The 22,337-nt window shown below is 34.5% G+C and overlaps 1 protein-coding gene across 2 annotated transcripts; it reads right to left on the minus strand.

Moving 5' to 3' along the window:
- Window positions 1–804: 804 nt before the first annotated feature.
- LOC128232547 (beta-1,3-galactosyl-O-glycosyl-glycoprotein beta-1,6-N-acetylglucosaminyltransferase-like) lies at window positions 805–21,323 on the minus strand. Of its 2 annotated transcripts, XM_052946175.1 has the most exons (4): window positions 21,239–21,323; window positions 18,265–18,364; window positions 3,234–4,340; window positions 805–1,389 (listed from the first exon to the last, which is right to left on the minus strand). In XM_052946175.1, the coding sequence occupies exons 3-4, from the start codon at window positions 4,300–4,302 to the stop codon at window positions 1,106–1,108; spliced, it is 1,353 nt and encodes a 450-aa protein (XP_052802135.1). In that variant the 5' UTR covers window positions 4,303–4,340; window positions 18,265–18,364; window positions 21,239–21,323; the 3' UTR covers window positions 805–1,105. The 2 variants fall into 2 exon arrangements, with proteins under 2 accessions (XP_052802135.1, XP_052802136.1); XM_052946176.1 differs by lacking the exons at window positions 18,265–18,364; window positions 21,239–21,323 and adding an exon at window positions 4,611–4,679.
- Between the last annotated feature and the right edge of the window lie 1,014 nt (window positions 21,324–22,337).

The following is a 22,337-nucleotide window of genomic DNA, read 5'->3' on the forward strand; positions in this document are numbered from 1 at the left end:
CGGTGAGGTGAGTCTAGGATGCATCTTAACGGCGGCGAGGATAGACCTTAAAACACCAAAAACCATCACCACCCAAATGTATCGAACTCTTGCCTATATCTGCTTCAATTAATTCTTTGATGGGCTCACTTAACGTAAGACTCAATATATGTATCCGACACGATATCGGTCAAACTTGAATCCGATGTACAAAGCAGTTTTTGAAAGATATCAGTCAGATATTATTTATATATATATACACAATTTTGCTGAATGAATACTGTCTTAATTTCACTTCAAATGACTATTTCTTCATAAAGCAATACAAATTAATGTAGTCACAGAGCCTTGTAGTTATTTTACATTTTCGGAAGTGAAGAACCTGCATTTCTGGTTTTTAATATAACTGTAGTTCCATGTTATTTACTTCTTTGACTGCTGTTGACATTAACGCGGGGCATGACATAATTCTGCTACCTCGGAAAATATCCGTCACATATATTGTGTTCGTTTGTTAAAAGTTAGGTAAATTTTGTTCATGTCGAAATGTAACCATCTGAGTTTAACTATGAAGACCACACGGACGCTTACATAAACTAAGGATTAATTTTTCCTTTAAGCCTTTTGTTGTGAAACGTTACTAACGCTATTCAAAATCGTGGACTACAAAGACAACATTTGGGCATATATCAACATTTGTTGAAGGGATCCAGCCTTCAGTATCTTAGTATTAACACTCCTAATGGTATGTCACACTTTATTTCATCATAAAAAGTGTATGTTACAAAACATGAGCGAACCTCTTTAAAAAATAACTTCGTTTACTTTTAGGAACCATTTGCCATTCCTTGGAAACCAGTAATTCTTATCGACTTCGCTTCAATCAGAATCCTAAACCTGACTGCTTTGTCCCTTTCCATTGTCTTATGGAATCCATTATAGGTACAGATGGTGGAAAATGTGCAGGATAAACAACATTCTGAATAAATAAAGTATTTATTAGATCATTTATTAGCTCAATGTAAAATGCTGCACAATTGCTTAGACCTGGCAAGTTGCACTGAGATGGTATATAATACCTTGGACTAAACGCAAATAAATAAAATGCGACAATAACAAATTACTATCAGGAATGTAATGCTAATTTTTTATATACTCTTACATTACTTATATTTTTCTCATTCAACACATTGTTCAATATGAATTCCTCCATACACCTGTAAGCAATGGGGTCATACTCAATATCAAATTTATTGGCAATAATCTCATATCTGTCCTTGATATTTGGAAGGTCAAGGACGCTGAATACGCATATATTGTGAACGTAGTGGCCCATCTTGCATCGTTCCCGATGGGTCGATGAGTTCCATCCAATGTAGCGTGCAAAGAACGGTTTGGTATCCGGGTGTCCTAAAAAAGTAATGATGTAATTATAACGTTTGAAGACATGCAATAAAATATTTCAGAGTGTTAATATTTATCTGAATTTACGAGTATAGTTAAAAAGAAACTACAGTTTCATGTTCTTCGCCATGGAAACCATTACTTGTTATTGCTCAAACAGAGGGGGAACCCGGCCGTAAAGGGTATGTCTATATGTACCTTACACATATATGCATACCCTAATTGTACCTTATTCATCAATGTTTACTCTCAATTTTACTTAAACATCAATTATACACTCAATACACCTTAAACATCAATTTATACACTCAATATACCTTAAACATCAATTTATACACTCAATACACCTTAAACATCAAATTACACACTCAATATACCTTAAACATCAATTTATACACTCAATACACCTTAAACATCAAATTACACACTCATTATATATACCTTATTCATCAATGTTTACTCTCAATTTTACTTAAACATCAATTTATACACTCAATATACCTTAAACATCAATTTATACACTCAATACACCTTAAACATCAATTTATACACTCAATATACCTTAAAAATCAATTTATACACTCAATACACCTTAAACATCAATTTATACACTCAATACACCTTAAACATCAATTTATACACTCAATACACCTTAAACATCAATTTATACACTCAATATACCTTAAACATCAATTTATACACTCAATACACCTTAAACATCAAATTACACACTCAATATACCTTAAACATCAAATTACACACTCAATATACCTTAAACATCAATTTATACACTCAATACACCTTAAACATCAAATTACACACTCATTATATATACCTTATTCATCAATGTTTACTCTCAATTGTACTTAAACATCAATTTATACACTCAATATACCTTAAACATCAATTTATACACTCAATATACCTTAAACATCAATTTATACACTCAATACACCTTAAACATCAATTTATACACTCAATATACCTTAAACATCAATTTATACACTCAATACACCTTAAACATCAATTTATACACTCAATATACCTTAAACATCAAATTACACACTCATTATATATACCTTATACATCAATGTTTACCCACAATGTTACGTATATATCAATGGATACGCTCATACACTAAATCTACCTTATACATCAATTTATACACTAATTAGAATACCATGTTAATAATCAAGAACTGTTTTTATATAAAAAGCACACACACTTGTATATCACCCAAAATTTAACTACATTTACTAGCAGTCGTCCATCTAGAAAAAAAGAGTTCCTCTTGATTTTTATTTAAAAAAAAATACGACTGTTCATTTTTAAGGGTTTATATAAACGTTAAATTGATGACATTTAAACACATGTGGCTGCTCAGCGGAACCAAGGCAATTTCAACAACACTGATGCCATTAAATAATACTTATAAAAGTTTTTGCTTATTTTCGCTCAATATACTCTTATTTTCGCCCGAGATAGCCTTATCTTCGCCACAGTCTTCGAACAAAAATGTTACTAGCTATCATCTTAATATGACCTAAGTTCGAAATTGATATATTTCATGTTATACTGATAGGGACATCCATTTAATTACAAATAACAAACTCTTCTAATATTATTTCGTGAAAATAAACCTTTATTTGTTCGTAATTTATTAAAAAACACGAAAATAACATATTTTCGTATTTTAGTCATACCGATGACCGCATTTACTACGACAATGACGCTACAAATGCATTATCTAGGTATGCTTATCACCGCTTAGTTTATGGAAAATGATGTTGATATCAAATCTATGAAAATTATGTTGATGTCATATCTATAAAAATAACGGTAACAATTACCAGTGTATCCGCCTGGCGTTTTCAGATGTGGATTGCTGTAGAGATTATTCAATGTAGCCCAGAAATGCTCATCCGGGGTAAGAGTATCCATTGACCAGGCAAGAAGGTCCCTTGCAATTGGGTTTGACAAGAACCACTCAACAAAAGCCCTGCTAAATATATTGTACGCATTTCCCTTGGTGATTTTGAGGTTATGTGGTGGAGGTTCTTTCTGTTTGTCCGTGTGGATCATGTACCCCGATTTGCCATATAGGTCAATAAATGTGTAATGCTTCTTTTTGAATCTGCCCTCGTCCATTGTTGAGAAAACCTCGTGTATATCGTTTGATCCATTGAATTGTTTTAATATTTGGACGATTTGAAGGTTGGTCATGATCGGATATTCACTAGATGCAAGGTTTAGTAAATAATACCACTGAAATCGTTTGTTTACATGATCTTTCATACAATTTATATCAGCGGACAATCTCGTTGCACTGGCGTATATCACAATTTCCAATTCAGTAGCTATGAACACATTGGGGAAACAATAAGCAATTTGTGTGACTATATTTAATACATCCTCAGATGTTTTCCCGTCGACATGAATACAATACTGATTTTGAGGCCTGTATATTGCACGCAATAATCGTTCCAATTGTTCTACATTTTGATGGAACAATATGTTAAAAGCTATCGGAAATGATTTCTCTTCTTGTGTTGGTGGGTAAACAAAATATCCTCTTGACTCTTTGAAATTATCACAGTTCATTGTCAGTTCTATAAAGTTTTCATCCGGACGTCGAGGAAAAGTAAAATTCCTTTGCTGTAAAAATGCACTCGCTTTCGTCAATTCCACTAGATCATTTGCAAATAATTTATCACACTTGAAATACTGAATGTCAGCAATTAATGACCGGTCGACCGTAACGGCCCCAGCAATATGGCCCTCTTTTATTCGCATGGGTTCGTTGTAAAAGACGTCTTTGTGGACTACCCTTCCATTGGTCATCCAGAAGTAAGGAGCAGTAGTAAAGAAGACAAGAAACACTAGGAGAAACCAGACCCTGAGACGTCGGACTCGGATCATGACACTTTTGCACAATGGACATGCGCCTGACCAGCGGCCTGTCGAAAAAAACAACAACAATAAGTTTTGTTATTAATAATATAATCAACGAACCTATGTTGGGACTTGCCAACAACCTGTTGATAAACAATACTCACGGTTTGTAATTGATAATATATAAAATGAACATACAAGGCAGTAGCTAATAGCCAAACTGTGCATGTTGTTTAATGGCACCCAGCTATAATAAATTCAAGTTTAAGCCTAAGCAATGAAAATATGTTCATAATGTTGGGAACTTAAAAAATGTCCTTTTAGCTAAACGTTACATCTTTTTGATAAAACAATCCGCTAATAGTTCAGATAAATAACAAATCCATGCTTGCGTGCAACGTTTTCAATTAATACATTCATATGAGACATGTATGTTGTACGAAAAGTATTTGTACATCACCGTTTGCTATTAATTGCAGAGATGTTTTATCTACAAGATCTGTGTATGTGAATAAGCCATGTGGTATTGTGTAGATAACAAACCTAGTACAAATTTGCCGGTGACTGGCTAGCTGTAAATGTAGCGTTGGCCAAACTGTTTATAAATATCAACACCAAATGTCGAGCTATGTCCATACGCTTAACGTGAACACTTGGAATGTCGGAAAATAGCTCATTGAGCTAGTGTTCTTGTTTACATATATACGCCGACTTAAAAGACGTACTCTAACCCCGAAAAAGATGTATCACAATTAATACCTTTGTTTTAATATTCCAAAAAGGATGAATAAATGTAAAAAATGGATCTTATGAAGTATACCGAGTTGAATTTGAAAGAAATGTGCATTAACACGGTATTTCTACCTTTAATAAGAGACGATAGAAGGTCACAGTAAATCTTTTAGCACTCACCAATCAATATTGTTACGTTTTCAGCTATTAAATACTCGGTTACAATATTGTTACCAGTTTTTAATATTTTCCATTAATGCATAATTTAGTAAGTAGTTAAAGGATTATCAGTCAAAATTTATATTTGTTAAACATGTGCATGCATTGATTTTGAATAAGAGCGGCACTATTATGGTAAATATCGGATGAAACCAGTTTGTTGTTCAGATCTTGTTATTTTGTTGTTTCGTTTATGATCCTTTATGAATGTAATAACATAATATTGCTACCTTGTAACTTGATTTGGAAGCAGGTATGTGATAAAAGGTTAAAGTATTATTAGTTATTATCCTACACAATTCATATAATAACCTGTGTTTGGTAGTTATATTGTTATAATTAAATTTGCTTAGTGTGCAAATAATTGTTACTAAATATTATTTTTTCATTGACGCATAACGCCATTTGACCAGGAATCCATGTTATTTCAAAATGTTTACAAATATGAAGGCAGCGGAATTGAAATTATTCGATTTTGTTTGAAAATGGGGAATTTCGGAGTCCTTTGTGGGAAATCAGGGTCCGCCGCGTGTACTGGCGAAGACAAAGTAGGGTTTAAATGCCCTGGCTATTACTTTAGCGAATAATAAAAAAAATTACTACAACATCTAAAAGATGTATTTTGGTTATCGAATTATTCGATCGAAAGGAATATCGAGTCTTCAAATATCAATTTTGCCATTCGTTTGCATCCCTACTAAATAACAAAACTGCTTCTTTAAAAATGATTGACACAATACAATAAAATATTGTTGTTTATTTGCCTATTTCAACGATTGAATATGTTGTCAATAGCAATATAAGCCATACTTAAGATGATTTTAAAGTTATGGAAGTGAACAACACTTGTTGCCATTTGTGGTATTTACGATGGAATAGAGCGTACATGTGTGATGTTTTTCGTGGCCACGACTAAATAACTTGTTTCCTCGACTTAGTATATCGTGGCCTTGAATTATTATCTCATGCCACGTTTTAGTTATCTCGTGGCCACGACTAAATAACTTGTTTCCTCGACTTAGTATATCGTGGCCTTGAATTATTATCTCATGCCACGTTTTAGTTATCTCGTGGCCACGACTAAATAACTTGTTTCCTCGACTTAGTATATCGTGGCCTTGACTTATTATCTCATGCCACGTTTTAGTTATCTCGTGGCCACGACTAAATAACTTGTTTCCTCGACTTAGTATATCGTGGCCTTGACTTATTATCTCATGCCACGTTTTAGTTATCTCGTGGCCACGACTAAATAACTTGTTTCCTCGACTTAGTATATCGTGGCCTTGACTTATTATCTCATGCCACGTTTTAGTTATCTCGTGGCCACGACTAAATCACTTGTTTCCTCGACTTAGTATATCGTGGCCTTGAATTATTATCTCATGCCACGTTTTAGTTATCTCGTGGCCACGACTAAATAACTTGTTTCCTCGACTTAGTATATCGTGGCCTTGAATTATTATCTCATGCCACGTTTTAGTTATCTCGTGGCCACGACTAAATCACTTGTTTCCTCGACTTAGTATATCGTGGCCTTGAATTATTATCTCATGCCACGTTTTATTTATCTCGTTGCCACGACTAAGATTTGTAATGGGCACGATTTACATCCTTGTTCCCGCGACTAGGTTACCACTTAATCGTAACCAAGACATACGAAGTCATGTTTAATCTGTGAAAGTGCAGCTTTAAAAGAAAGAATCTCCTCTGTACCAGTGTAGCAATAATGGGAATACTCATACAGAGAGAGCAAGTAAACAGTGAACTTCTCTTAAGTATAAACTATGTAATTATGCATAATAAAACACATGTCTAAATAATTTAGACAATATTCTTACAATGCGTGTTAGTTTATGATGCATTTCCATTAACCAAATGGCAACATAAATATCCTCGAGCCCTATGCAATGTTTGGAATAAATGATGGATTTTGTAAATTCACAAACTCGGTGTTTCAGGCAAGAACATTGTTAAAAACAAATGTGTACGAGTTGAATTAGCACTGACAATAACTAAAATGTAATTTGTTATTTTAGATTTACAGTCAAAGCTTTATGAAGTAGCCACCTTTGGAAAAAGGTCAAAGCGGCTGCTTAAGACAGTGGCCACTTAATCGTGGTGGGAAATTTCCGCTACTTATGCTTTCTTAACAGGGGTCTATTATGTATATAATATAATTTATGTTAATGACTGATACTTCAATTTAATTGTATAATGTTACCAAATCATCTATTGCTGGAATGTTAAACCTTGACATTTAAAGAAGTATAAATACAGATATAGTTTGTCATGATAGGTCGAACTGAATGCAAACCGTTTACGTTGCCTGTGATTATAATATAGCAAAGAACGTTTACAAAACACATACTGACCTTATTCTGTGTGAATACCACCTTATAAATCATATATGCTACCACGGAAGGCAACATTTTGCTTAACTGAATGAAGACTAAAACAAAGGTAACCTTTCTTTTTCTTCACCATTTTAAATAAAACAAAGGGCAGTCTACGTCACTTCGCGTAGACTGCGTTATGTTTAATTTAAAATGGTGAAGAAATAGAAAAGTTATCTTTGTTTAAAGGCTTCATTCAAAGCAAAATCCTTATTTCCGACGTAGCATTTATGACACAATTTATCACGTACTTTACACACACTGTACTTGCCCGTTACACCAAATCAGTCGAAAAGTCCCCATAACAATAGCATAGTTAGTTATTTTTAAATTATTCCGAAACGGATCATTAATATTAATTATCAGACGTATTTTAACCGTCCGTGAAAGCGTTGATCGGACGTGTTTTTGAGGCTCTCCAAAAAGATGGATTTATCCATGGACTTACTGTAGTGAATGAACAGAAAAATATATGTGTGTGGAGCTTATATAGTGTGCAAAGTGTTGGAAATTAAACTGTGATGGCAGGAAGAAAAAACAAGCGAAAAAAGAGCAGTGAAGGTGAGGAACAAAAAACAACAAATTCAAACAAAGAGAGGCGAAAAGCGGGAAAAACACCAGAGGATTATTACATCGAACTTAATCAGCATTTCCCTGCTGGTGAAAACTTGTCAAACCTGGATAATACAGTGTTTCATTCAATGGCTAGCGGTACAGCTAACGATACATACCTTTGTAATAAAAATATGTCTCAATTACCACAAACACCGGGGATGACAGTTGGACTCAATTACAGCAGTACACCACAGTACGTCAACATGGCTAACATGGCTAATTTGCAACCCGTTATGCAGCCATGTTTTCAACCCCCCTCGATGATGCAACTCCAGCAAGGAAATACAAGCTTCATGACATCGACACCGAGTCACAATACACAACAAGACAAATATACCAATCCAAACGCAAGCCCAACTATCTCATCTAACAGCGATATAATGCAGTTCCTTAAATCAAACTTTGAAAAGGTAAATACTAGGCTCGATAAATTAGAAAAGTTAGAAACAAAGGTGAATGATGTTGACGCAAAACTCTCAAAACTATGGTCAGATTTGGAAAAACGTGTAACAAAAAGTGAAGAAAAAGTATCGACCCTAGAAGAAAAAATCAACGGACGAGAATTCGATGCGGCAACAGAAAATGAAGAAATTGCCAAACTTAAGAAAGACAATGAGGGTATTAAGGCAAATTTAAATTTTATCGAGACACAGGCTCTTGTAAACAATCTAATCATAGGCGGAATACCCACCTGGAAGAACGAGGGGACGGCAAGAAACGATGGAACCTCCGGTGCGGCGGCGCCCACGGAGAACATGGCGGACACCAAAAAGGCAGTGCATAAATTTATTTTGGAAGTGCTTAAAATACCAGAACAGGATGCAAACGATATTAAAATTGAAAAGGCCAGGAGGATAGGGTTCGCGAAAGGAAATAGACCTAGAAATGTGCTTTTTACTTTTAAGTACTTCTCGGATAAAGAAAAGGTAAAGGCAAACAGGGATAATCTCAAGGATACAGAAACTTTCATGCATGATCAGTACCCGAGAGACGTTGTCGAAAAACGGAAAAAAACTAATTCCAATAATGCTGGCAGCACGAAAAGACAAAGTTGATGCGTACATTAAGTACAACGCACGTTTTGTGAATGGTCGTGAGTACACCGACGGCAAGTATGGTAAAGTGCAAAAGGACAGATATGAGGGTGAGTTGAAAATTTGTTCTTGGAACTGTAATGGTCTTACCAAAGACAAGCTAAATGATGACGAATTCCTTAAAATCATACAGGGGACTGATATCGCATTTTTATATGAAACATGGACTTGTGAAAGTAGCGACATTGAAATAGATGGTTACACATCGCATAATTATTTTCGACGCTTCCAACACAGAAACGCAAGGCGTAATAGTGGCGGAATTGCAATATATTACAAAAGCAAGCTACAGCCTGGTATAAATATTGTAAAAACGCATTTTAATACAATAGCATGGATTCGGCTCGACAAAAGATTTTTTGGACTGATAGAAGATCTGTACATATGTGGTGCATATGTTTGGGGAAATAACTCGCCTGCATATCATGTTTTTGACCATAACCTTTTTGAAATCATTGAAAATGATATATTATACTTCAAGACGTTTGGAAAAGTAGCTCTTATGGGTGACTTAAATGCGCGGGTCGGTGGGAAGGCCGACTACATTCTTTGTGACAATGCAGTATCGAATTTAGACCCCGACGACTATGTGCCAGATACGCCCCTGAGAAGGGTAACACAAGACACAGTACATAACTCGCACGGTATACAGCTGATTTACCTATGTAAAGCGACAGGCATGCGTATTTGTAACGGACGATTAGAGATCAGTGGATCGGTGACGTATTACTCAACAAACGGCTGCAGTTTGATAGATTATCTTTTGATCGAGGAAAGTAACTTCAGTGTCATAACAAAGTTTAACTGTCCAGTGTTTAATACCTTTTCTGACCATGCCCCTATTATGTTTGCAATTAACTGTTATAACTCGATCACAAATACCCCCGAGGCAAATATGTCACATTCTGTTAAATGGGACGAAAGGAAAAAGGACGAATTTCGTAGAAATATAATATCTTCATTGCCTGAATTTAATGCAATATGTAATCGCATTTACAGAAACAGTCAGGATAGCATAAACGAAGGTGTTTCCAAATATGCGAAATTAATTAACGATGTTGCTTTGCCACTTTTCTATAAAGAACGAAAAAATAGAAGGGGATGCAATGAAATTTATAATCCATCAGACTGGTTTAATGCAGAGTGCCGTGAGAAAAAATCATATCATGAAAATAAATTTAAAGAAATTGAAGGTTTGAAACGTAAACGCCCAAAAGACTTCTGGAAGTATTTCTCTAAGAAAAAGTCGCCGATGGGAGAAAACATTAGCATGACGGACTTTTATAAATACTTTAAATCTCTATCAGAAAAAACTGAACACGGCCATAATGCTGCCGTGATAGAAGAGGACGTGCCCCTTCCGCACGAGGAGTTAGACGTTGACGTCACGGTGGACGATGTTAAACGTGCAATGAAAACATTAAAACGAGGGAAAGCTGGTGGTCCTGATTTTCTTATCAATGAATATTTTATTGAAGCGGGCGACATTTTGATAGGTCATATAGTCGATTTGTTTTTACATCTGTTATTCACCACCGTTTGTCTGTTTACTGTGAGAGGTACAATATTATCACCGATGCACAATTTGGGTTCAGTAAAAACATGTCTACTGTAGATGCCATTTTTTGTTTGAATGGGCTTATTGAGCACTATTTACAGAACGGTAAAAGACTATATTGGTCATTCATAGATATGCGGAAGGCCTTTGACAGTATCCAAAGAAACGCCCTGTGGCACAAACTGAAAACTTTAGGCATTTCTGGAAAAGTTCTGAACATTGCTAAAGCCATGTACGAATCAGTACGGAGACAGGTGAAGCACTGTGTAAACTTCTCCGATTTTATAGACCTAAAACTCGGCCTCGCTCAAGGAGAAGTATGTTCTTCGATATTTTATTCACTCTACGTAGAAGACCCAGAAATTTACCTTGCATCTAGGTTCGAGAGCGGATTATCGTTAAACGACATTTCCCTTATACTTCTTTTATACGCCGATGATATGGCCCTCCTTGCGGAGACCCCCGACGATCTTCAGAACAGCTTAAATCAACTACACGAATATTGCTCTAGCTGGGGGCTAAGTGTCAATACAGACAAAACAAAAATAATAGTTTTTAAGCGGAGAGGTAGAAAATTAAACAATGAACAATGGTTTTATGAAGGTGTTGAATTAGATGTTGTAAACGAATTTAACTACCTAGGTAGCGTGTTTAGTGCAAATGGTACATTCTGTACGAATCAAAGCACCGTGGCAAGTAAAGGATTAAGAGCCATGAACACATTGCTATTAAAAACAAAACACTTAACTTTTAGTCCTAAGGTTTGTTGTGAGCTCTTTGACTCATTTGTAGCGTCAATTTTAAACTACGCATGTGAAATATGGGGTCATGTTAAATTAAATATAAGGAGATCGAACGCATACATTTGAAGTTTTGTAAACGCATTTCAGGTGTTAAATTATCGTGTAGCAATGCCGCTATTTATGGAGAATTGCAACGATACCCATTGTATATAAACAGATTTTTCAGAATTATAAAGTATTGGTTGGAAGTGGTTGAGAGTAAAAATTGTGTTATAAATGCTATATATAACTGTTTGTTACAAGACTGTATCGATGGTAAATCAAATTGGTTATCAAAAATTAAAGAATTATTATGCAGTATAAACATATGAAATTAAACTTTGAGTACGAGCAATATTTGGACGTCATTAGGAATTCAGAAAAGAGACGTTTAGTCGTTCGGATGAGAACTTCTACACATCGGTTAAGAATAGAAACCGGAAGATACGGACGAAATCGTATTGAAAGACTTGAACGTGTATGCCAAGTGTGCAACTCAAATGACATTGAAGATGAGTTCCATTTTTTGTTTAAATGTGCACCTTATGAAGAGCTTAGACGAAGACACATTAAAACTTTTTATTGGAGAAATCCAAGTGTTTTTAAAATGCTTTTACTGCTTAATTCTAAAAGAAGAAACGAACTTAATAATCTTGCCACCTATATAAGAGATGCATATCGAATTAGAAACAACGTGTTAAACAACACTGTATGATTTTTTTACTTTGCATAATATATCCAGGATGTGATGAAATATTATAATTTGTTCTCTTGTTTTCATCTATATGTGCGCATGCACTGCTTAATATTTAATTATCACTTTGTTAATATGTAGCAACTCATACTCTTGTTTTGCTTATTGTTTAACATTTGTATCGATCTTTTTTGTATATCTTTATGATGAGAAACCGTAATGGTTTAAATCGAATAAATTCTGTTCTGTTCTGTTTAACCACAGCATTATATTTCTAAACACATACTGATCCAATGCAAAACTTAATCAGATATAGTTGCCCGTAAACAAGAAGGAACTATTTACAATATGAATAACATAATTAGGTGTTATGAAAACTTTTTGAATTATTAAACATACACTTTATTTATTCGTCAACACTCATAAATTATTGAACCCTGAATTGTATTCCCTCATTACTTCCTTCTGAAATGGATTCGTAATTATTTAGAAGCTAGCTTATGTGAGCAATATCACCAACTAACGGATGTGCTAATGGCTGCCTGCACGAATCGATCCGCCCTGACAAAAGGCGAAAATTAGACGGATTCTGCGCAATACACTCATTACGGATATCAGCAGGACAAAATTCGGAGCCCACAAGGCGGACTCTGTGATCCGCGTTTAATCAAATGAAGACACTGTTTAGGCCAACACAAATGTTCCCTGCTTACATTTACATCTTAGGCAAAAACATAAGGTAGGTTCATAGGCATAACTGTTTATCAAAAAAACTAAAATAAAAAAATAGAAGCGGGAATCTGTACCAAACCGTCACCAATCAGGGTATACGAAATTACAAAAGAAATCCACACTTCGGCAAAAACAGTGTAGGGTCGGGAATAAAAAAAGTCACGGTCGGTCGGGTTTTACGCCTTATAGACACAATGCTCATGTCTAACATACACTGAACGAACGCCACACAAGATAGGTTCATTCCGGACTGACTTTCTCTGTGAAATGAATAAGAACGTTGATAGACATCCACAGCAACTCGGTCACGATAACTACATCAGGCGCTACTAAACACCACGGTAATGCGTACTATGTATGTGAATGTATATCTTGTAATAAAAGACGCAGTATAGGTTGATGGATATTTTTATTTAAATGCATTTTCATGTTCAACTCATTTGACTTAAATGATGGAAAAAAAAACAAAACAAAAACAAGTAACAACAACAATAAATGAACTGTTTTTTTCTTTTCTTTAATTAATAGCTACGTAGCCACAAATTCCCCAGTTAAAAGGCGCAAAAATATCGCTTACATTTATTCAACTGTACCTTAGTAATATGCTTTTTACTGATCTGATAAATTAAGTCAAATGAGCTAAACATCACCATGCACCAAAATCAATTTATTTGTCTTTAAACTGTGGAAGAATTTTAATCACAATCTGCAATACAGCCCAAAGTATAACAATCATGTTAAAAATTCTAAGACGAGTCGATCAATCCCAATAAGTCAGGCACTTTTACCCTTTATGGCGGTAATGTGTTAAAATATCAGAGGGTTATGTCTAAACTGGGTGAGAAGTTTGTCCAACCCACATACCAACTGACCGACTGCCTGACCATCAAATATAACCCCATTCAATATCTGTTAGCGGATGTATAAGAACAATTTATCAACATACTAGTATATGATGCCATTACTTAGCAATATATTTCGACTCTTATTATACATATCAATGAAGGGTTGTTGTTCTGGAAAGGTTAAATTCATTAGAACGAAGTGCTCACGAACAACATGTGGAATCTTTTTGTTTCTAAAAGAAACATGAATATTCGTCCTATGAATTTTGCACGCTTTTATTTATTGTCCCATCCCTGTGAAATGTTTCTCAGAAGACATCTAATCAATATTTAGTATGCACCAAAGATGAAGATGCACAGAACTCTCTATAGAAATAGGCGTTGAGAGAAACCTGATTAATGGGCTTATCCAAGAACACATCTGGAAGGCGAGGAAATAAAATGTTTCTTATGCATGTGCAATAATAATGTAATCGGTTTACTGCATGTTTGATTTGTTTACCAATTTGACTATCTAGCTTAGCCAATGCATATGTGTTACATCTAGCTTAGCTAGAAGTAAAAGTATTTGTGTTATCTGAGCAAAAATGTAAACCACTTTCATTTATTGTAGCATTTTTATAAATGCTTATGGTATTCATGTTTATTCTTTGTCACAGGTCAGTATTAAAATATTAATACTGGCCTTTCAACACCAAATAATATATTTCTTCAAACACACACTTACCTAATATTAGCAAATATAAAACATACATACTTGCCCGTTACACTAATCACACGAAAAGTCCCAATTTCAATAGCATCGTTAGTTGTTTCAAATTAATTCGAAACGGATTATTAATTATCAGACGTATTTCAACTAAAACATTATTCTTCCAAACAAATACTGATCCAATGCAAAATTTAATCAGATATACGTGCCCGTAAAGCAAGGAGGAACTATTCACAATATCAATAACATAATTAGTTGTCATGAAAACTTATTAAACATACACTTTAATTATCTGTCAGCAATCATAAATTATTGAACTTTGAATTGTATTCGCTCATAACTTTCTTCTGAAATGGATTCGTAATATTTAGAAACCAGCGAAGTTGAGCAAAACAACCCAATAATGTGCTAATGGCTGCCTGCACGAATCAATCCGCCCTGACAAAAGGCGCATCAACATACATTGTGCGCATCAAAACTGTTGTAGAAGTTAGATGCACAATCTGCAATACAGCCAGTTCAAGGCCTCCAAGACGAGTCGGCCGTGGGTCACGAACAATAAGACAGGTACTTCTACCATTCGTGATGGTAATGTATTGAAATATCAGTGAGTTATGTTTAAACTGTGTCAGACGTTCGTTTCTCAGGTCGTCCACCCAACAGACCAACATGACCGACCGCCTGACCAACCGTATGGTGACTCCAATATACCCCTATTCAAGATGTGTTATCAGATGTATAAGAACAATCAACCAACAATTAACCAACATAATATTATGTTTCCATCACTTGGCAATATATTTCAATTCTTATTATTCTTATCAATGAAGGGTTGTTGTTGTTCTGGAAAAGTTTAATCCATTAGAAAGAAGTGTTCACGAACAAAATGTGAAATCTTCTTGTTCATAAAAGAAACATTTATATTAGCCTTTAAATCAGCATTAAATTGAACCTGTCAATTAATCACAACTTAGTGTGCCATCTTGCTGGGCTATTTACTATATGTATTCCCAGATGTTCCTTGTTATGACCAATAGCAGTATGTGAGCATTGTGTTTGTCGGGAATGATTGCATGTATCGGAATGTTCTTGAAAAGGGGGTCACAGAAAACAAAGTATTAATTATATTTCCGCTTCACAAAGTCAGGCGGAGATTATATAGGAATCACTCGCATAGTCACGTCCATCTGTACGGCAGTTGGTCCCTCCCTCCCGTTTTTGTCAACTCTATAATTTTATCTTTCTCATTCATGGTCTGGTTGTTTTTTGGCAAAACTGACCACCATAGAATGAAGATGTGTCGCGCTCAAGACCCGTGTCCTTAACTTCAAGGTCAATGTCACAGCAACCTTTTTAACTAAGTATGTGTCCGTCAGTCCGTCCCGTTTTGTCAAGTTAACATGTTCATGGTCGGATTCGATCAAAAATGTTTGGAAGAGGTGACCAGTATGAAACCGGTATACCTCCGATGCCAAGGTCACAGAAACTATGAACTTAGTATGTTTTGCTATATAAGGCTTACCGATATTAGTATTTTTCCGGTCCATATCTTTGTCATAAAATGTCGGATTTTAAATTATTTGGCAGAAGTGACCACCATAGTGTGAGGACGTGTCGCACACAAGGCCCGTGACCATACTTTCAAGGTCAGGGTCACAATTTCCTTCTGAACTTAAAATGTTTTGCTTTATCATCCTTACTGATGATAGCTTGGGTACACCTTTGTCATATAAGGTCAAATTTAAAATGATTTAGCATTCCGAGAGTTGGGCGTGCGGGGATATTCATGACATTTAGTGATAGCTCTTATTATCTTATTATAATTACAGTCGAACCCCGTTCGCTTGAACTCCCAGGGACCGGCGAAAATACCTCGAGTCTCGGATAATTCGAGCTAAGCGGAATTGTTCACCTTCAGTATAGAAATCGGTCCTCTACATCTAATTTGAACCAACGAGGAATTCGAGCCAAGCGAGTTCGAGCCAACGGGGTTCGACTGTATTTAATACATCCCACAAAAAGAGTTCTTTATTAAGGATGCACTCTAACTCCCAAATAAGATTTACCACAAGTAATACTTTTGTTTTAATATTCCAAAATGGTTGAATACATGTCGAAAACAATGGTTCTTATGAAGAACCGAAGATACCGAGTTTAATTTTGAAAGAAATTTGCATAAACCACAATAAGTCTTCCTTATGAGACTATAGCAGATCACAGTAAATATTTTAGCATTCACCAATCATTTAATGTTTTTGCGTTTTCAAATATTCAAACACGGTTACATTCTTGTTATCAGTAATTATTATTATCCATAAATAAATTATTTAGTAAGTAGTTTAAGGTTTATCACTCAAAATGTATGTTTGTTATACATGAGTATGTATTGATTTTGAATAAGAGTGTCAAATAAACTGTTAATGAACGTAATTATAATGCAATACGACACAAATAATTCATAAACTTAAAAGCTCAAGTATACTCAATCAAATGTAATGTTCTGAACGACAAAAATAAGTTAAAATACAATGTACATCTCGGTTCTGAGAAACATGTGCTAGGCATTGAATACAAGCGGAGCAGAGAGATCATTATCAGTGTTAACAAACACTGACCGTGGGTAACCATTGTTTGGAGGGCAAAATCTCTGAACTGAATTTGTCGTAGTATTGATATTTTAGTACCAGCTGTTAAATAGTTGTAAAATGATTTGTACGTAATATTATTTATGAAATAAAAAGGTTTAAACATTTGATACTATTTATGTTACTGTAAAGAAGCTCATGTATGTTAAAAAATTATAAACCGCTAAGCAAATGTTTAATAATGAAATAATGAAAAATGATCATGGACTATCATAGTCTACTTCATTGATGTATATGTGTGATGTTTTGTCTGGAAATAAACTTGTGTTGTGTTCCGAGATATTTTTTATATAGAAATATTGACTTTTGTCATATTATTGATATACATTTTTATGTAGAATTATGTACTTTTGCCATAGTAATCATATACAAGGGAATTTTATGTTTCTCGGTTGATTTTTTGGGTTGCATCAGTTTGAGTGGAGATGCATCTTGACACAATTAACGGCAATGGATGCAATCCAAAAGATCAACCGACTAACATAGTATTTCATTACTTTAAAGTATTTTTAAAATTAAAATAACAACAGCTTTGCACACACTGATTTAAATCCGCTCAAGTGCACTATTTATTGTGTGATACGGAATCAGAAAACAGTCTTTAATATAAGATTTATGTTATGTTTAAATTATACACTTTTAAGATGGAAATTCACAGGAATGAAATAAAGCTTTTTATAGAAATATGCACTTTTGCCATAGTATTTATTTTTTCATATATTACATGTTTATATCAATCTATGTACTTTTTTGCCATTTTATCAATAAACATTTTTTGTAGAAAACCACAGTGTTTATTATCATGTATTGATATACATTTTATATTGATTTAATAAAAATGTGTACGTTTGCCATATCATTCATGAACATTTTTATATACAAATTGAAACTTTACCGATTTCTCACATGCATTTTGCTATTTACATATTGTTTGGCACTCATAAACAGATAGTACAAATACCAACCTTTTTTAAACTTCAGTAGGTCTGATCGAAAGCATCCGTAATCCTTCAAATATCATCATGTTTAAACACGTGTAAATCCCCAACAGCATTCCATCAGCAACTTAAACAGATTACAATTTTTGCTGCAATTTATGCTGAATGAACGTGCATTTTGCACACACAGATGTTCTTTACGCGATCTAGATCCATTCGTTCCATTTATTATTGTGAACCAGATAAGACACACTGAACTATAAATCAACACCCGACTGGTTCAGAATATTGATATGTATGGAACAGATGAAGATCTGCATTACTACAAACGATTTATATGTGACTCACTTCCGGGGGTATTATGCTATGAAGACCCAGTTACTAAAGCGTTAAGTTCATAATATAATGAATGAGAACGTGTGGAGATCTCATTTCAGAGCCTTTTGTTTGGAGTCATGTCTTCTCGTTAGTCTTAATTAAATATTTGAAAATGTATTTTACGGTCTTCTTTAGATGTTCATGTAAACGTACATGCATTCCGTGTTTATCATTTAAACCGTCATCAGACCTCTAGCGTAATAAATGAGTGTGTTTGAGAGCAGATTAGGTTTTATTATCAGGGTCTTCCGATTCTGCGATAAGTCACGAATATTTTAATTTTTCAATTTAATTTGGACAATTCTGATAGATGCGTGAGTTGTGCGTTTTGAATTGTAAAACTAAAATTAAATAATTTATCACGGTGTATTAACAAAAACTAACTGTTTAGTTGTCGTTGATCAGTGAAAATTCTTACAATAAGAAGAACAGAAGAACCAAGCGTATGAAACTGTACAGTCACTCGCGGCGTCACTACTTTAGTCTATTTCCGTGAACAAAAATGCAATTCATATTTTTCGGAGTTTTGATGCATTGAATCGTTCTTACTGATGTATCACATCGCTAACGACACATGCATCTTTCGCAGCTTTTGCGCATCTTTCCAAATCGAAATTTACTGGGGTTATCTACCACGTAAATCCCAGAAGGTTTAAGAAAGCGTCGGTATATTTATCTGTACTCATAAATAGATATGATTTAAACAATATATCACTTCCAGGTTACTGAAACGCAATGCAAAAGATGCGATCTCCACGAAAACACCATACGTTGTTGACTCGAAAGTGTCAAACATTTTGTCACCTCAAACGAACTCTATGCTCTCATAATAGTGTACCTTAAAAAAAGCACACAACAAATTCTTGGTCGTTCAAACCCCCTCATATGTTTATGCACTGCAGAAGTTCTTTAAAGGGCATCACCGATATGGCCATGTTGGTAAAGATCCTTTTATTTAAAGTTTTTTGGAATTTTGTTAATATCATGACTTACTGGTATGTACAAACATCACACAGCAATTGGAAGACACTCATTTGAACAGAACATTTGTAAATCGAAGCAAAAAAAAATGATGTTATTTTCAATGTATTAACGCTTTCCGGTAGAAAAAGGCATTTTCTGTCAATAGTTTTCACTACATAATTATCACTAGTGCGCCAATTTGAGCCATGTCAGATGTTTTCTCATTGTCACAAGCATTTTGTTCGCAGTTCTAATGGACTTCATTTGATGCATGTCCGACCCTGTAAAACGTGAATGGGTCCCTTTAAATATATACACAAGATATCACACTCCATTAAACAGCAAAACCATTTACAAGTACGTAACTTATCAATTTGAGACGCATAGTTTGTATTCCTCTTCAAAACACACAATCGCAATGAATTATATTGATAAAAAGTCCGAAATTTATTTCATCTTGAATGTTTACGTAACACTGCAGGTTAAAATGAGGGTAAGTACATAATTATCTAAGTCAATACAGTGGTATATAAGTCAATACAATACTACAACACTGAGGTTGTATAATGACGTCATCAACAAAATAGCGCGTCGTTAAGATGACATTTATTATGAAAACATGTGGCTTTTAATTGATCTAACCAGTAATGTATATAATAAAAGGGTTATTAGTACTGCGTTTTGATCAAAACGCAGTACTAATAACCCTATTGTATTAATCACGTTACTTTTACATGCGATATATACACACTTAAAACTGGGGAACCATTATTCGCTATTTTTAATGGGTAAACTCGGCTGAGACAGCGACAAAATATGATTTTAAGCATGTAAAATAAGGTATTATCGGTCTCATACTAGTTCGTATTGAAAATTATATTTAGGTTTGGGACCATCTGGGTTCTAGTCACTAAATAATTGTGTAACGGAGTTTTCTTAATCAGTTTTGATGACATTCGGAGATTCCTTTTGCACCTAAACGAACTTTTTTGTTTCGATCAAAGGAGTTTATTATGTACCACAATGTTCCAGACTATCGAATGGACAGAGTGTGTTTGGCGTCCTGATAATTCAAAAAAGAACACGTTATGACTTTAATTTACATCCTGGTTCAAGAAAAGATGCTCATTTCTATTTTAAAGCTAGCATAAACAATTACAAGTTATCGTTGTTTAGAAAGTAACGATCAAGGGTCGCCTTTCACTATTCTTATTCTCGCAAAACTTTAACGTTTCCATGCAAAACGATTTATGAACTGCGTTCGTTCAAGCATTTCTTTCGCAAAAGTTAATCTGCTCTCAAACACACTAAAAACTAAAAGGGTTCATGCATTTTACTAGCTCAGCTCTCGGAAACATATAAACAAAAAGGATACATGCATTTTGCTAGCTCAGCTCTCAAACTTATCTTATGAGAAGGAACCGAACATAAAACATATCAAAGCAAAAAATAATACATGCATTTTGCTTGCTGAAGACTTAACCAATAGTACATAATATTTGACGTTTTGAATACTGTGTACTGTTTTTATAAACCTACGTGTGCACTCTGGTAATTCTTTAGGCAAGTATGCTATGAAAGCTATTTCTATTTATCAATTACAGCGTCTTGTCTAAATTCATATTCAAATAGTGTTAATACATAGTATAACGGTACTTACAAAGTAACAAGTCAATATGAGCAGTATGTATAACCTCCGAACAATATCCGTGGCAAACACTTGACCGAACACTGTTTTCTTCAAGTTCGATTGGGCTATAAAAGATAAATCCAAATGCTGGTCAAACGTTTAAGGACCGATGATGGATACAGTCTTGACTATCAACTTGAAAGTTAAGTACTGCTTGTCGAATCATTGATTAAAGTCCGATGTCGGATCCGGGAGTTTTTTCGTTTGCTTTATCTTGAACATGTTTTTGCATGAAATTAAAACACATTCAAAACTTTTAAGTCGTACCAAAACATTTAATGTGATGATTTCATTACACATTGCACATCGTAGGTCTTCAACTGTTCATCTCAGCTTAAAACGAAATTAGAAGAAAAACGAACATGGCGGTTGTGTTTACCTAATTTATTGCTCAATTAAGTATGATATATTGGTTCAAATTTACGGAACCCTACATAATGACTGTGCATGTTTGACATTAACACAACAATTGGACACGAATACATTCAATTTAATGTCGTTAAAGTTCATTACATATTGTTTTGCAGTTTTATTACACTTGAAATGTCATTGTTGAAGTTCGGAGCCAACTCATAATGCTGTACTTCAAGATATTTTATTCGTACTGTGCGGGGAGGTCGCTGCCACTCACCCCCAACATTTTTTAAAATATGTAAACTTGGCACACTTATAAAATTGCACACCAAAGTTACGCCCCCACTTATTCCAAATCCTGAGCACGCCACAGAATTACACAATTTATTGATAAAGTTAAAGGGAAGGCAAACAAAATGAAAAAAAATGTACAAATAGTGTATGCAATTAGGATGCAAACATCTAATCTTCACAGATAGCGTTTAAATTGCTATAAAACTTATTGTATTAAAAATAAGATGAATTAACAGTTGTATTATCAAACGAAAGAAAAAAAAACACATAAGAAGCGGTTCTCCATGATCTAACATTAGAAGCAGCTTACTTTAAAAATTAAGGGTGCAACACGAACATTAAATTCAACGTGGTATGGGGGTTTGATCCTCTCTCAAATCCCAACCCCCGTTGATCCGCTATTGGGTTTTATCAGAACAGC

The sequence above is a fragment of the Mya arenaria genome, chromosome 4 (genome assembly GCF_026914265.1).
Source record: "Mya arenaria isolate MELC-2E11 chromosome 4, ASM2691426v1".
Lineage (NCBI taxonomy): Eukaryota > Metazoa > Mollusca > Bivalvia > Myida > Myidae > Mya > Mya arenaria.